This window comes from Petaurus breviceps, unplaced genomic scaffold (genome assembly GCF_028583685.1).
Source record: "Petaurus breviceps papuanus isolate PSGF00001 unplaced genomic scaffold, PetGlider_PUasm1.0 91041, whole genome shotgun sequence".
NCBI classification, from domain to species: Eukaryota; Metazoa; Chordata; class Mammalia; order Diprotodontia; family Petauridae; genus Petaurus; species Petaurus breviceps.
This window is the reverse complement of record NW_027187400.1, coordinates 12,300,382-12,316,220: the sequence shown is the minus strand read 5'-3', so window position 1 is coordinate 12,316,220 and position 15,839 is coordinate 12,300,382. Positions and strand designations below refer to the sequence as shown.

Below are 15,839 nucleotides of genomic sequence, written 5' to 3'. Positions count from 1 at the left end.
GAGAGAGAGAGAGAGAGAGAGAGAGAGAGAGAGAGAGAATATGAATGTGTGTATGTATGTTAGGGATATATGTGTGTAGGTGTGTATAGGGGTATGTGACCTTGAAAGCCAGTCAGACACTTGGTGAGAATTCTTTGTGGGGAAAAAAGAGGTTCTCCTTAGGGCTGAACCCTAGATAAGGCACTAGAGGACTGAAGGCCTGGGCTGAGATGGTACTAAGGTCATGGTGGGTATGGGGTGAGGGTGAGGAACCAATCCAGCCTTCATTACAGGTAGGAACCACCAACCCCAGAGGCCCTAGTGGCGTGGGGAAGAGGAGCCTAGAACCCTATCATGCCTAAGAGGTCACATGGGCCCTAGGTATAGCTTGGGGTTAGCCAAGGGCAAAGAGGATGGACACTAGGATGCTTCAGTTTAAGACATAGTGGCCAAGAGGGGTTTTCTGACTCCCTACTTTCTCTAAGAGGATCCTCAGGCTGATTGTCAGCACAGCCAGGGGGCTCGACTCTAGCTGGCCTGGGGCTGACTGGAGTGGCGGATGGAATTTGGAGGGGCTGAGGGCGGGAGTCAGCAATGGGTACATATCAGCCAAACAACAAAGAGAAAGAAAATTAGGGCACTGAAGCCTCAGGAGGTCCAGGCTCTGAAGCTACAGCCGTCCCTTTTTTACGGGCAGGGAGGTTTGTGGTTTCTGCTGGCAAGATGCAGAGACCTAAGTAATCCCACTCCCCAGCCCCTCCTCCTGCTATAAATTCCCTTTTAAAAATGGACCACAGGTGGATGGGATTATCTTCCCTATTCCCATCCCCTTCTGGGAAAGCAGAACCCTGGCTCAGTGGCTGAGGGCTCTCACTGGCTGAGCACAGGATAGGAACTTCAGGGTTTAGGTGCCAAGGAAAGAGAGGGAGGGACGGTGCCAGAGACTGATGTGCCATCCCAAATCTCTCCTCCTGATCTCCCCTCATCTCTACTTAAAGGGACTCCTGAGAAGACCCAAGAAGGAAGTCCTACAGTTACTCGGAAAGCCTCAGGATGCCCCTCTGGCCCCCAGAGGCTTGAGTCCTGGGAGACATGCTCTCAGCTCAGCACTACCAGCCCCTGCCTCAGCTCAGCAGCCAGTGGAGGGGGCTGGAAAATGGTGATCACTGTGGGGCTTCCCTTGTCTACAGGTTATTAAAAAAAATAATAAATATACCAATCCTTTCTTTAAAAAAAATGTTTTAAATGCATTTTTCCCTGAAGATTTCCAGTGTATTCCACAATGTTCCAAAATGAATTTCCCCGAAATAGAGACTTTTTAAAGCACTTAACACTGTGGTGTTTGTGGGTGTATCCGTCGTTACCCAGCACAGGTGGGACAAGTAACAGAAAGTGACGCCAATTCCCTGACCTTGTCCCCAAGCAGCCGGACAGACACACAAACACCTGTCATGGCCGTTGCAAGAATTGACTCACAAGTGATTTGCGATTATAGGGGTTTTCACAGTGGATCCAATCTCTGGTTGGCACCAGAAGCCCATGGTTTGGGACCCCTTCCCATGGAGAGCTCTTCGAAGGCGGGGAGGGAGGGTGCTTGGGTAAGGAGAAGGGCCAGGGCAAAGCCCTCGGTAGTGGACAGACGGGGCAAGCAGTTTCATTCCCTCCCTCTGGCCCTCCCCTCCCCCCAGGGTCTTTGTCCTGCCTGTCCTTCCCATAGCTCCCCATCCTCCTCCTTCCACCTGGATTCACCTCTACCAGACTTCACACTTTCGATGGGGGTTCATAGGGGAGCCAGGGGCGCACTGGAAGTGTTCTGAGAACTCCTTGGAGTTGGAGACAGTGCCGATGACCCGGAATCGAGAGGGGCTATGGGGATCTGTGATGAGGCCTTCATGGGAGCTCTCGGGGGTACGGACTGAACACCAGACCTGCATTTGGGGAACAAGCAAGAGAGGTCAAGGTGACTCTCGGAGATGTGGAGATGCGTTCTTTTCCTGTTCTGGAGTTTCAGGAGGAGAAGAAGCAGTATGATATAGCAGAGCATCTTGAATTATGTGTCCTGGGTTCAAATCCCAGCTCTGCCAAGTAAGTTCTTAACTTCTTGGGGCCTCAGTTTCCTCATCTGTAAAAGGAGGCAGCTGAATGTGATCTTTAAAATCCTTTTTAGCTCTAAGATCCAATAACAATAATTTATATAGCTCTTAAAAGTTTTACAAAGTACTTTAAAAAATCTCATTTGATCCTTACAAAAACCCAGTGGGATGGGTGCTATTAGTATCTTCATTTTACAGATGTGGAAACTGAGGCTGGCAGAATTTAAATGACTTGCCTTGTGTCATGTAGCTAATGGTTGTATGTGGAGCAGGATCTGAATCCAGATCCTCTCGCCCTCCTGTTCAATTCTATATCCATTATGCCATGCTGCCTTTTCCAAGAATGGTTCTTCTAGCCCTTAAAAGACTGCCAGGGAGAAGGGAGCACAGAAAGGAGGAGGGGGATGGGGTCTGCCTTTCCTATCTGTCCGTATTCTCTTTCCTCTTTGGGACAGTAGGGGGGATATAACCCACTCAGACTTCCTCGTGCATTCCCAGGTCTCCACCAGGCATGGTGGTCTAGGAGAATCAACTCATATTCTCAGTTTTAGAGCTCAGAAATCACATGATCCAACCCCTCTGCCTAGCTCAGTTTCCTCACCTGTAAAATGGGGATAAGAACAGCACCCACCTCCCAGAGGATCAAATGAGAGACGGATTATAAAGCACTTTGCCAACCTTAACTATACAAATGCTAGCTGTGATTACAGATGAGGAAGCTGATGCACAGGGACATGACAAGACTGCCCAAGGTCACACAAGCAGACCGGGACAGTGGCCCTGGGTTCAGTCCAGTCTATCTGAGGATCTGCTCTGGAGATGTAAGAGCTAACATTTATGCAGCACTTTATGTTTTTATTTTTATTTTTTTATGCAGCATTCTTATTAAGGTTTGCAGAGTTTTGCAAACATGGTTTCATCTGATCCTCACAAGCACCCTGGGAGGTGGGTGCTGTTATATTGTTCCTGTTTTATAGATAAGGAAACCAAGGCTGACTGAGGTTAAGTGACTTATCCCGAGTCACCCAGCTCTTCAGTGTCTGAGGAAGAATCTGGACTTGGGGCTTCCTGACCCCAAGTTCAGCCCTGTAAATGCCTTCCATGTTTTCCTGTGGCCTTTGCTCTGCTCACTCTCCCTATACTGGATGTCAGGGATTGTCTTGGTTGTGTTTGGCAGACTCTTGTTCAAGACAGTCTTGTAGAAGACAGACCAGAGAACCCACCTGGGCAAACCCAAGAAAGAAGAGCTGGTTGTTGGTGAGGCCCAGAGTTGGCAGCGTCTCCTCCTCCCCATTCTTCTGTACCCAGTTCTGATAGGCCTGTGGGGGACAGAGAAGAAATCTTAGTGTTCCTGGAGAACAGGGAGCTGAGGGCACAGCACTCAGAGGCTGATGGAGGTGACTGGGCCTGCAAGGGCCCAGAGACATTGGGGGACTTCAGCCCAGACTGTGAAGAAGAAGGCTCATCCACTTATGAATTCATCAGACATTTAATAAGCTCCTACTATGTGCAAAGATGAAAACCAACTATCTCTAACCACAAGGTGCTTCCATGCTATTGTTAATTAGTCTTTCAAAAAGCACCAAATGCCTTCTATGTGATAGGCACAAGGGAAACATCCAAAAATGTCATCCTGGCCTCCTGTCTTTCTCTCATGTTTCCTGTACCTGAACAGTTATTTCTACACCATCCCTCACACCTGTTTCCTTCTCTCTACTTACACCTTAATTCAGGACTTCTAGGTCAGAGGTATCAACACCTCTGGTGGGCTCCATATGTGGCCCACAACACTCCCATGTCCAGCCGAACCAGATTAAAATCTAATTGGGAAATATTTTACTAAATAAGTACAATAAAACACAGATAAGAATACATTTTAAAACTGATTTGTGGTGTACCTTATGTATGGGGATCCTTATGTATGGATTAGTGGTTCCTGTTTTTATTTGAGTTTGATATTATTGCTCTAGACTTAAAAAAATTAGTCTTTGTTATTCTGAGTTTGCAAAATACCATTAAACATGAAGGTTTTTGGATAGAAAGGAGAACAGAAAGAGAGGATTATATATGAAACCATGACTTTCTATGCCTAGTTTGTCTCCTTTTAACAAGATACATATTCAATGTGTTAATTTCAAAGCTGTCCTGTTTATCTGTTTTTTCCTTCTGTCCTCTTCTGTGCCTTCTTTAAATGATTCTTTTCTTCCTTTTGCTCTTTTTTGGACACTGCTACCACTAGGCTTAACAAGTCATCTCCTTCCAATAAAAAAAAAATCAATTCTCTCTTATAATGAATGAGTGCAATCAATCACAACAAATTCATCCAAAAAGGTGTGTTTCATTGTATTGGATATCAGAGGCAACAGGGAACCCTGAAGGTTCCAAACCGTTAGACCTGTAGTTTAGGAAGATTTCTTTCCTTCCTCTTTCTTTCTTCCACTTTTTTCTCTCTCCTTCTTTTCTTCCTACACCTTCACTCCTTTGCTGCCTCTTCTCATTAGACCTGCCTGAAATCTCCAGGGAAATCTTTTAGGTCTCTGGGGGTCTCTAGGTTTGACTTCTGAGCTTGTCAGGAAGGGGAAGTGAGGTAGGTGGCTCTCATTGGGACCCCCATCTTCTGCTCCCCAGCTTTTCTACCTTTCTCAGACAACCCAAGGGGGTTCAAAGAAAACGAGAAACCTTCTCACTGAGGTGGGCAGCTATTGGAGGAAGGGGCCGATGGATGCTACACTTTTCAACCGAATGTAGTTCCCACAAACCTGTTTATTTGTGCCTTTTTTGGTGCTTGTAAGGTCATGGTGCTTACCCTGCCCTTTCTCTGGGACCCTCCATATATGCAATCTTCCACACTAAAAACTTACATTGTCAAAACTTCTTCTCTTTCTCTTGCTCCCATGTGCTCCACCCCCTCAAATTAGGTCCTCCCCTATGAGGATTAAAATGTATCTACTGTTTTTAGCACCACTGGCTGGCCTACCTCCTATTACTCTCCTCAATTTAGTATATTGAGAGGCAGAGGGGTAGAGTAGATAGAAAATGGGCCTTGAGGTCAGGAGGCTCTGGGTTTGAGTTCTGCCTTGAACACCTGGGCAAATCACTTAACCTCTCATTGTCCTTTAAGCCTACAAAGTTGCAGGAAAGGAGCTGACCTTAATCAGATGAAAGAGACCCTGATAACAATGAAATCCCAGAATCGGTCCAAAAATAAAATCTAGTCTGTGCTCCAGTCAAATTGGATCCCTCTGTTTCTCCTTCCCCCCTGCAAAACACTCTCCAATCCTACCCACAAGTTTCCTAAGCCAGAAGTGCCCTCCTGCTGGATTCCTATCTACTCCTCAAAGCTCAGTTCACACCCCACCTCCTCCAGGAAGCCCTCCTTGATTTCCCTCTAGGCTGATTTTTACATGGTTCTTTAAGATTGTAAAGCATTTTACATGTTTTATCTTCCTTGATGTTCAAAACAGTCACGTGAGGTAAGTACTGCAGGTATTATTATCATGTCTGTTTTTCAGCTGAAGAAACCAAGGATATTGATTTATTTCATGTATGCTTACTTCTTCCATCTCTAATTATACATGTATGTAGGGTTATACTTTAGAGCAGGATGAGGTCTTAAAAGCCACAGAGCCCATCCCCTTGAGGAGGAAACTGTGGCACAGTTAAATGACCTGTCCAAGGTTATAACAGCTAGCAGGGGCTGGAGATGGGACTGGAATCCAGGTCTTTCATTAAGATTCCAAGCCTAGGGGCAGCCAGGTAGCTCAGCAAGTAAGAGCACTGGCTCCAGTGTTGGGATTATCTGGGATCTAATCCGGGCTCAGATACTTAGCACCACACCCAGAAATAAGTGGCCGTGTAACCTTGAGCAAGTTACTTAACCCCGATTGCTTTAAAAAAAAAAAAAAAGATTCCAAGCAACTAGATCTTCTCCAGATAGCTCTGTCCTGATCTATATCTTTTGTTTTTTAAGCAATCGGGGTTAAGTAACTTGCTCAAGGTTACACGGACAGTTATTTCTGGGTGTGGTACTAAGTGTCTGAGCCCGGATTAGATCCCCAGGACATCCCGACACTGGGGCCGGTGCTCTTACTCGCTGAGCCACCTGGCCGCCCCTCCTGATCTATAGATATCTATATCTCTGTCCTGATCTCTATCACCTCCCCCAGATGGCTCTGAAGGAGAAAGTGAGGCTGGTAACTTTGCACAGCTCTCCCTCACTTAAATCCAATCCATTTGCATGTCATGGCATCTCCTCCCTGATGTCATGGACCTCTTCCAAAATGAAGGACAAACAACAAGTCTAGTTACCCTATCCACTAAAGTGTACAGACTATACCATGCTGCTTCTGACAGAACAGAAGCTCCCTGAGGTTAGGCAGGGACAGTCCCATTTTTGTCACTGAAATTTTAGCAGCTGGCATGGTGACTGACATGTGGCAAATGCTTAATCAATACTTGTTGACTGAGTGTTTTTTGAAAGGCAGAGTGAGTTGCCCACGATCACGAAGCTAGTGGCTGTCAGAAGCAGGATTTGAACCCAGGTTTTCCTGGGTCAAAGCTCAGTGCTCTTATTACTACATAAAGTCGCCTCTCATGAACTTCCTCAACAGGGCTGACCTGGAACCTCTTGGATGCATTGATCCTCTAATATTGTGTACTATAGTTGTCTGCAATGGTATGTTGTCCATCCTTTCACTGAAGAGTAGACTACATGAGGACATGGATCATACCTGTATTTGTATCCCTAATGTCTAGCCTGTATCATAGTAGGTAATTAATAAATACCTATTGATTTGAAATATTTAAGAACCCTGATTAAGCTATGACCAATCATGATTAGAAAAAGATTCATTGGGTGCAGTGAATAGAGTACCAGCCCTGGAGTCAGAAGGACCTGAGTTCAAATCCAGCCTCAGACACTTAACACAAAAACTAAAAGCTGTGTTACCTTGGGCAAGTCACTTAACCCCAATTGCCCTACAAAAGAAAAGGCAAAAAAAAATGATTCATGATGAAGCCCTCTGAGTTGATGGACTCAGGGTGTAGTATGAGACATAGAATTTTGGACATGGCCAATGTGAGAATTCAATTTGCTTGATTGTACATTTTTGTTACCAGAGCTTTATTTTTTCTCCCTCTCCCCACCTCCTGAAATGGAAGTGGATTACAGTGGGAAGGAAAGAAAATATATTTTTGCTAATTGTAAAAAAATTAAGTTAAAGCTCCCACCCCCACAATAAAGGTGCCTAGTAGATATTTGTTGGATGAATTATCTTATCCCTCCCAGTAGACTTTGCAAAAAGGCAGAAGCTGCCATGTCTCAAAGAAAGCAAATAAAAAAGATCAACACGTAAAGGAGCCACAAAAATATTTATAGCAGCTCTTTTGGTGGTGGCAAAGAATCAGAAACCAAGCGAGTGTCCATTCAGTGGTGAGTGCCTAAATAAGTTGTGGTATATGAATGTGATGGAATACTACTGGGTTGTAAGAAATGAAGGGGACAGTTTCAGAACCTGGCAAGACTTGGATGAATTGATGCAAAGTGAAGTGAGCAGAACCAGGAGAACAATTTATATAGTAACAGTAATAGTGCAAAGATAATTAACTGTGAAAGACACAGGAACTCTGCTCCATGAAAAGAACAACAGAAATTCTCAAGGACCAATGATGAAGAATGTTGCCTACCTAACAAAGAGGTGATAGATTCTCTGTGCAGAATGAGACACATATTTTGGGACACGGACAATATGGAAATTTGTTTTGCCTGACTACGCATAACTATTACAAAGGTTCCCCCCCCGCTTTTTTTGTTTTGTTCTAATAGTGGGGAGGAATGGGAGGGAAAGAAAATACATTTTTGTTAATTAAAAACAAACAACCCTCACCCCCAATTTAAATTTGTACCTACTTCAGTGCCAGGTATAGTGCTCAGCACATAATACATGTTTAATGAACATGTGTTCAATGAGGGACAGCATCCCAGCAAAATACATCTGGTCTGTCCTTATTTCAAGGAAAGAAACCAAACCAGTGAGGCCGCTGGGCTTCCATTCAGCTCTTACCCTATAGGCTGCCTTGAGACCCCCGTTGTCAGCGATGTTCTCTCCCAGGGTGTGGCGGCCATTCACTGCCTCTCCGTTGACTGTATAGTTGCTGTACTGCTCCACCATGCACTCAGTCTGCTGCTTAAACGCCTCCACAGACGAGTTCTTCCACCAGGGTCGGAGATTGCCATCTTTGTCATACTCCCGACCTAGGGTCAGAGAGAGGAGGCTTGAGAGGGGGAAGCCCTCACGGGCCAGGAACCTTGAGTCTTCCTCTACCCTCTTGTCAGCAGAAAGAACCTAAGGGTGCTTGAAGCAACAGCCCCTATGATACTGTATGATACCACAGGATAATGGTCTGGACTATGAGCCCCAGGAGGCTTATCTAAGCTTTAAGTCTCCTTTAAAAAATATTAAGAATAACTAATATATATATTATATATACATATATGTGTGTGTATATATATATATATATCACTTAAAGTTTGAAAAGTACATTACAGATACTATTTGATCCTCACAACAATCCTATGATGTGGGTGTTACCTCCATTTTTCAAAAGAGTAAAGTCAGAGAGAGAAGTGTTTTCCAGGGTCACACTGCTAATAAGTTCTGAACACAGAAGGTGACTGATAAATGGTAACCAAATCACTGGTTTCCCTGGGGTGGTTGGGATGTCTCCTGAAGAACAGAGGGCCAACTGGTCATATAAATCTGAGTGTGTGTGTGTGTGTGTATGAAATAACTATTTTTTTTCTTTTACATGCATGACTTACATTTTTTGTCTTTATTAATTTGTTTGTTTACTTTTAGTTTATAAGATTCAGTTCCACAATTTCTTGAATTTCAAACTTTCTCCCCCTCCTTTTCTCCGCCCCCATGGCGGCATGCAATCAAATATAGGATCTGCAAATACTTTCACATTTGACATAGTCAGGTTATAAAGAAGGATTGTATCAGATGGAAGGAACAATGGGAAAGAGGAAACAAAACCAAACAAGAAAAAGAAAGAGAGCAGGTAGTTTGCTTCAATCTGTATTCAGACTCTGCAGTTCTTTCTCTGGATGTGGACATCTCTTTCCATCATGAGTCTTTTGGAGTTGTCATAACCTTGCATTGCTGAGAGGAGCGCAGTCTATCAAAGTTGGTTGTCACACATACCTTGTGTCTGTAATTATGTACAAATTTCTCCTGGTTCTGCTCCCCTCACTCAGCATCAGTTTATATAAGTCTCTCCAAAATATTATGAAGTCCATCTGCTCCTCGTTTCTTCTAGCACCACAGTATTCCATTACATTCATATACCACAACTTGTTTAGCCATTCCCCAATTGATGGGCATACCCTTGATTTCCAATTCATTGCCACCACAAAAAGAGCTGCTATAAATATGAAATAACCATTTTGAAAGCCTAAAGTAAAATGACTTCCTCATGTTCACACAGACTCAGGACCTCCAAAGACCCACACCTAGGTTCTTTACTTTACATCCAATTTGACGTTGCATTGACTGGGAAGATAGGGGGTGGGAGTGAGGTTGCCAAAAACTCCCTAGGGAGGAAACAACCTCTGGTCCTTCCTATGATCAAATTACTTAATTTGAATTAATATGAAATAACCATTTTTTTCTTTTCCATGCATGACTTACATTTTTTTGTCTGACTGTTGGGTTGTTTCCTTATATGTACAAGAAGGCCTCAGTTTCCTTATATGTACAAGAAGGAAACAAACATTTATTAAGCACCTGCTGTTAATAGCTTTATAAATATTATCTCATTTGACCCTCAACAGCCCTGGGAGGTAAGTGCTATTAGTATTGTATTTAACAGTTGAGGAAACTGAGGCTGAGAGGAGTTAAGTGACTTATCCAGGGTCACACAGCCAGTAAGTGTCTGAGGTGGGATTTAAACTCATGCCTTCCTGACTCCATTGCCTATGCTCTATCCCCTATGCCACCCAGTTGCCTCAAATGTAAAATAAAAGATATTCAACTAATAAATAGTCAATGGATATAACTTCTCAAAGAAAGAAACTACAGCTATTGACAACAATGTGAAAAAATGCTCCAAATCACTAATAATTAGATAAATGGACATTAATATACCTCTGTGGTTTCATTTCACATCCATCTTCTTGGCAAAGACAAAGAAGGAAAGTGATAGATGTTGGAGGGGCTGTGGAAAAGCAGGCATATTAATGCACTGTTGGTGGAGCTGTGAACTGGTCCAGCCATTCTGAAAAGCAATTTGGAACTATTTCCCCCAAATCACTAATCTATATAACCTCTTTGATCCCATGGCATCACTACTAGACCTATGCCCCAGTGAAATCAAAGAAAAAAAAGAGATGCCATGGGTATAGTCATCTTAATAGCAGCTCTTTCTGCAGAGGCAAAGGGGATGCCCTTTGGAGAATGGTCAAACAATGGTTCACATGGCCAGAATGTGTCAGAGGTGAGGCTTGAACCCAGTTGTACTCTGACTCCAAAAACAGCCCTCTGTGTACTCCATCATGCCTTTTACTAATCAAAATAATCACTAAGATTCATATAAGTGTTTTCAGATTTATAGAATGATTGCCTCATGCCAACCCTAACAGACTGTAAGGTCAAAGAGGATAGGGGGTTTTTCAAAGAGGAACTGGCTACTGGGGTGGAAACTTGTGGGGGAAAGTAACCACTCCACCTCAAAATTTGTGACTGAGGAGAGAAAATCTAACACAGCCCCTAAATTTGGGGACAACAGTTTTTGAAGAGTTCAGAGAAAGAATAGATAGCATCCTTTGGATCCCAAATGATAGAACCCAGGAGGGATAGAATGCTCCCAAGCACCAAATCCTAAGGATGGAAAGAGAAATGATTACATTGAGGAAGAAAAGGGGAGCTGCACAAAGAGACTGATGGGGGAGCATAGGAAACTCAAACCATGTTAGATTTCTAAAAAAAGCACAGAGAAGATGAGAGCAAGGGCAGGAATTGAGAGTAAACACAAATGCCTGGTATAGGACTCTAAAGATAGAATGCCAGGAATGCTCAAATTCTGTTGTTTTTTGTTTTCAAAGCAGATCAAAATGATATCACTATGTTGGATTCAAGGTAGAGAATGCCCAGCTGTGGCTGATCAGACCAATGTGAGCTCAGAAGGCTCTACCACAGGTAGAGCAACAGAGAATCGATCCATGCTTTGTTGCATCTCAGCTTCAGGGGCTATGTTGAGTGCAGAATCATCTAATGCACCAACCATGTTTGTCCTCACTGAAGGTATCTGACAACTGCTGAAAATACCATGCTAAAATGCACAGGAGCAAGCACACATCTTTGCTTCACTCCACTGGTGACTGGTGGAGAGCATCGTCCATTACCCAGAACCCATGTAAACATGCTCTCATAGAAGTGACACACAATGCTCTTGAACTTCTCCTAGCAACCAAATTTTGCCATAATTTTCCATAATCACTCATGACCAACAGTATCAAAAGCCTTGGTCAGACTGATGAACATTGTGCACAGATCTCTGTTCTGCTCCCAGCATTTTTCCTGGAGTTGTCACCAGCAAACAGCATACTGACTGTTCCTTGGTCCTTTCTGAAGCCACACTGACTCTCAGGTAGATGACCATCTTCCAGGTGAAGGATTAGCCTATTAAGGTGGACTCTGGAAAGAATCTTGCCATTAATGACTGAGATGACACCCTGCCTCACCTTGTCATTGTCACAGGGCAAGCCATTTCCTTTACCTTTAGAGAAATGGACAATGAAGGCATTCTTAAACTCCTGGGGGATAACCTCTTGCCTCATACCCCAGAAAATTTCAGTCAACTTTTGTATGAGCAGTGGACCCCTGACTTATAAATCTTAGCTGGAATAGAATCAGCACCAGGTACTTTGTCATACAAAAGAAGTCTAATGACATTCAAAACCTCTCCATCAGTTGGAAGTTGAGCTAGACAGGGATTGATTGACTTTAACCTGAGATAAATGGTCAATGGCTTCAGCATTGATTGATGATGGTCTGTTCAGAACACTATAGATCTCTCTAGGATTATGTCCTCATCACTAATCAATGTGGTTTTATCAGAACTGGGTATTTGAGATGCAGTATAGGTCTTTGGCACATAAATAGCCTTCAGAGTAGAAGTAGTAGTGCTTTGGATTGCTACCATCAGCATAAAACTGAGTCTCATCTGCCTTCTTACTGAGCCAAGAATCCCACCTCTCTCTGAGCTTCACTTGCACTTTACTTTCGATGGAATGAGTTAAACACTGCTTTCTTAAAGATGAACATACTATATGGCTGGTAAACTCTGTGGAGTTCTCGTTTTTCATTTAGCTGCTTATGAATTTCCCCATCATTTTATCAAACCAGTTCTTATGTTTGTGAGTGTTCTGGATAAGTACTTATTCAGACATCCAGACTGTTAAGTAAATGCAGTGCTGTACACTAAATCTCTGAAAGTTGCCCTCTCCTTTTCTGCTTACTGTTGCCAACTATATGACAGCTCAGCTTTCTTATCTCCAAATTAGCAATGAACTGTTTCTGCTTTGTAATCTGTTGACATTAAGTCTTCTGATATTTGGTAATCATCTTGCCTTGGAGCCACTCTTTTTTTTTGGCCTTTTGGAGGGCAATTGAGGTTGAGTAACTTGCCCAAAGTGACACGGCTAGTTGTGTGTGTGTGTGTGTGTGTGTGTGTGTGTGTGTGTGTGTGCATATTAAGTGACTGAGGCTGGAACTGAACTCGGGTCCTCCTGACTCCAGGGCCGGCGCTTTACTCATTGTGTCACCTAGCCGCCCCTTGGAGCCACTTTTGTTGAATGCAAATACTTAGCACGGAAAAGATAAATCTATGATCAGTCCAGCACTCCAAACCACATATCACCTTCATCACTCTCACATCCTACCTGTCTCTTCTCCTTACAATGACATAATCTATTAAATGTCAATGTTTGTGGTGAGGTGTATTAAAGTAAAGAGAAGACAGTATTGGTGAAGAGAAGGTCATAAAATGCACAATTTCAGTAGTAAGTGACTGCTGCTATTGTTCTTTCGGACTACATTCCTCTCAAGGACTCTGACATGTCTGGTAGTCTGCGCCTACTCTTCCATTAAAATCACCCAGAATTACAAGCTTGTCTTATTTCGACACATTGATGATGAGGGTCTCCAGGTCTTCATAAAGTTTTTCTTTGACCTCCATGACTTCCGGGTTTCTCATGGTGGGAGAAGATGCATTGATGATGTTGGTGTGGTGCTCTCCTACAAGCAGTGATGACATTGTCATGAACCTGTCATTCACTCCTTTGGAGAGGCATAGAAGTTTGCTGAGTAGATTAGTTTTGACTGTGAAATCTGTGCCACCTCCAAAGTGTTCCTTGGCACTGTGGCCACTCCAGAAGAACACATATCTAGGTCCAACTTAAGCTGGTCTTCATTTGCCAGCCTTGCTTCACTCGTGGTTGCTATGTGAATGTGATACCTGCTAAGTTCTTTCACAACAAGAGCTGTTTGTCTTTCAGGTCTATTGAATTTCATGTTGTCCATAAGCACACACATTCCATGTACTGATGGTGAGTAGAATCATCCTTGCAAAAGCTTTTCTACATTTTTTGTGTTTTGACTGTAAGGTGGAATCCCCACCTTCCATGGTAAGTAGGCCAGGGTTGGATGAAGCAGACAATTTTTAAGGTACTTTTTCTGGCCCCTTCCTCATGCTAGGAGGTGAGCAGTACAGTCCTTCAAAAAAGGACTCAGACACCCAAGGGTCTGCTGAATCCTGCTGCTGCTTCAGTTGAGTGAGAAGACGATGCTATGGCCTGGGTCGCCTGTGTACAGGGCTGTGACCACTCCCAGTGTGTCCACACCTGCTGCTCTGTCACCTGTCTGTCCCCACAGGACTTTGAGGTAGGTAAAAATGGTCAAAAGATGTGGTTCATGTCTTTTGATTGGTATACAAATTGGATTTAAGTGAGGCAGAGTTGCATAGAGTTGTTGGCCTCATTCTCTTTTCCAGTCACTGACTCTAGTGGCAAGACAAAAGTCAAGTTGACTGGGGTTGACTTAGGATGCAGTAATGACCTTGGAATCTTCTATATCTGACTGAGTTCTAAGCACTCCACAGTGTGCTTCTGCTGCCTTCATGGATGTTGGAAAAAATTGTTATCATCTGCCTATCCTGCTGGGGAAAGTCTTCACATGCTTGGGGTAGACACTTCCCTAACTCACCGATGGGCTTGAGAACCCTTGGTTACTTTCAACCTGGTTTAATCCATCTGCTGAAACGGTTTACCAGTGTGTAGCTTCTTCATATGCAACAGCTTCTTGGAGCCACAGGTGAGAGTTGGGTGAATCAGGTGGACACCAAAGCTGGATAGGCAGCCCTCACACCAGAGGTGCTAATTTTACCTGAACATACCCTACACTCCAGTAAACAAGTAATGCTATGAACAAGAAAAAGGATCGCTTTTTTCAAGCTAACATATATAAAGTGTGTTATACCCTGAAGCCTTATATAAATGTCGGCAGTACCGCTATTATTACTGTGAACAAACTAGATCAGTGAAAAGAGCAGGATCAAAGAACAGCCTAGCTTCCTCTTTGGAGGGCATGGGATGAGGACGATATAGAGGACAGAAAGCTTTGTAATGGGAATCGATGAACAAAAATGGCAAAGTGAGAGCTGAAACTCAAGGTAAGTAGGGAGGCAAGTCACCAGCACCAGGCAGAATAATGGATGCCTCTATCCTCAGGCATGTTTTAAGTACTTGTAGATATTATTGTGTGATGATCAAGTGTGAATGACTTAGCTCTTCTCAGCAACACGATACAAGACACTTCTGAAGGATTTATGATGAAAAAATGCTATCCACATCCAGAGAAAGAACTGAATGTAGATGGAAGCCTACTTATTAAACAAATTTCTTTGTTTCTCTCTCCCCCCTCTGTCTTCTCTCTCTGTCTCTCTCTCTCCCTGCCACTCTCCTTCCTCTCTTTCTCTGTCTCCCTCTCTTCTCTCTGTCTCTCTCTCTCTCCCTCCCTCCCCACCCCCCTCTCATTTGTGTTCTCTTTTGCAACATGGTTAATATGGAAACATGTTTTGCATGACTGCACACACATAATCTGTAACAAAGTTCTTGCTTTCCCAAGGAGGGAGTCGGGGGGAGGAATGGAGGGAATCTGCAACTCAAGAATTATAAAAAAAAGAATGTTAAAATTGTTTTTACATGTAATTGAGAAAAATAAAAACATTAAAAAAAAAAGAACTTGCAGATGTGATGGCTTAACCTCTGTCAGTCATTGCTGAACGACTGAGAACAAGAGAGGTGCTGGAGAATTGGAGAAAGGCAGACGAATTTTCAGAAAGGAAGGAGGGAAGCCTCTATAAACTGTGGGCCAGTGAGCATGGCTTTGATTCCTGGCAAAGTTCTGGAATGGATGGCGAGTGAACATCTGAAAAGGGAAGATGTGGCTACAAAGACCCAGCACGGCTTCATAAGGAACAGGTCATGCCAGACTAACTTTATTTCCTTTTTTGACAGGGTTACTAGACTAGAGGATCCAGGGAATGCTGTCAGTCTAGTTCAGCTAGATTTTAGTGAACCCTCTGGCAAAGCTTCTCAGGCTGATTGTGTGGACCAATCGGAAAGCTCGATTTGCCAAACAATAAGGCAGATGGGGAGGTTCCATCTGGTTGAATGGCCAGAACTGAGTGGGCCAAGTGAAAATATTC

The 15,839-nt window shown here is 43.5% G+C and overlaps 1 protein-coding gene across 4 annotated transcripts in view; it reads right to left on the bottom strand.

Annotated features, from left to right (window-relative positions):
• Positions 1 to 197: 197 nt before the first annotated feature.
• The window catches only part of ECE1 (endothelin converting enzyme 1), a 191,373-nt gene continuing 175,731 nt past the window's right edge, over positions 198 to 15,839 (bottom strand). For 3 of the 4 annotated variants that reach the window (XM_069079292.1, XM_069079290.1, XM_069079293.1), the window contains 3 exons: positions 8,135 to 8,325; positions 3,296 to 3,391; positions 198 to 1,907 (listed from right to left, as the gene is read on the bottom strand). In XM_069079292.1, the coding sequence (XP_068935393.1) occupies positions 1,731 to 1,907; positions 3,296 to 3,391; positions 8,135 to 8,325 (464 nt within the window). In that variant the 3' untranslated portion in view covers positions 198 to 1,730. The remainder of the gene's footprint in view (positions 1,908 to 3,295; positions 3,392 to 8,134; positions 8,326 to 15,839) is intronic. The other variant, XM_069079294.1, reaches the window with a different exon arrangement.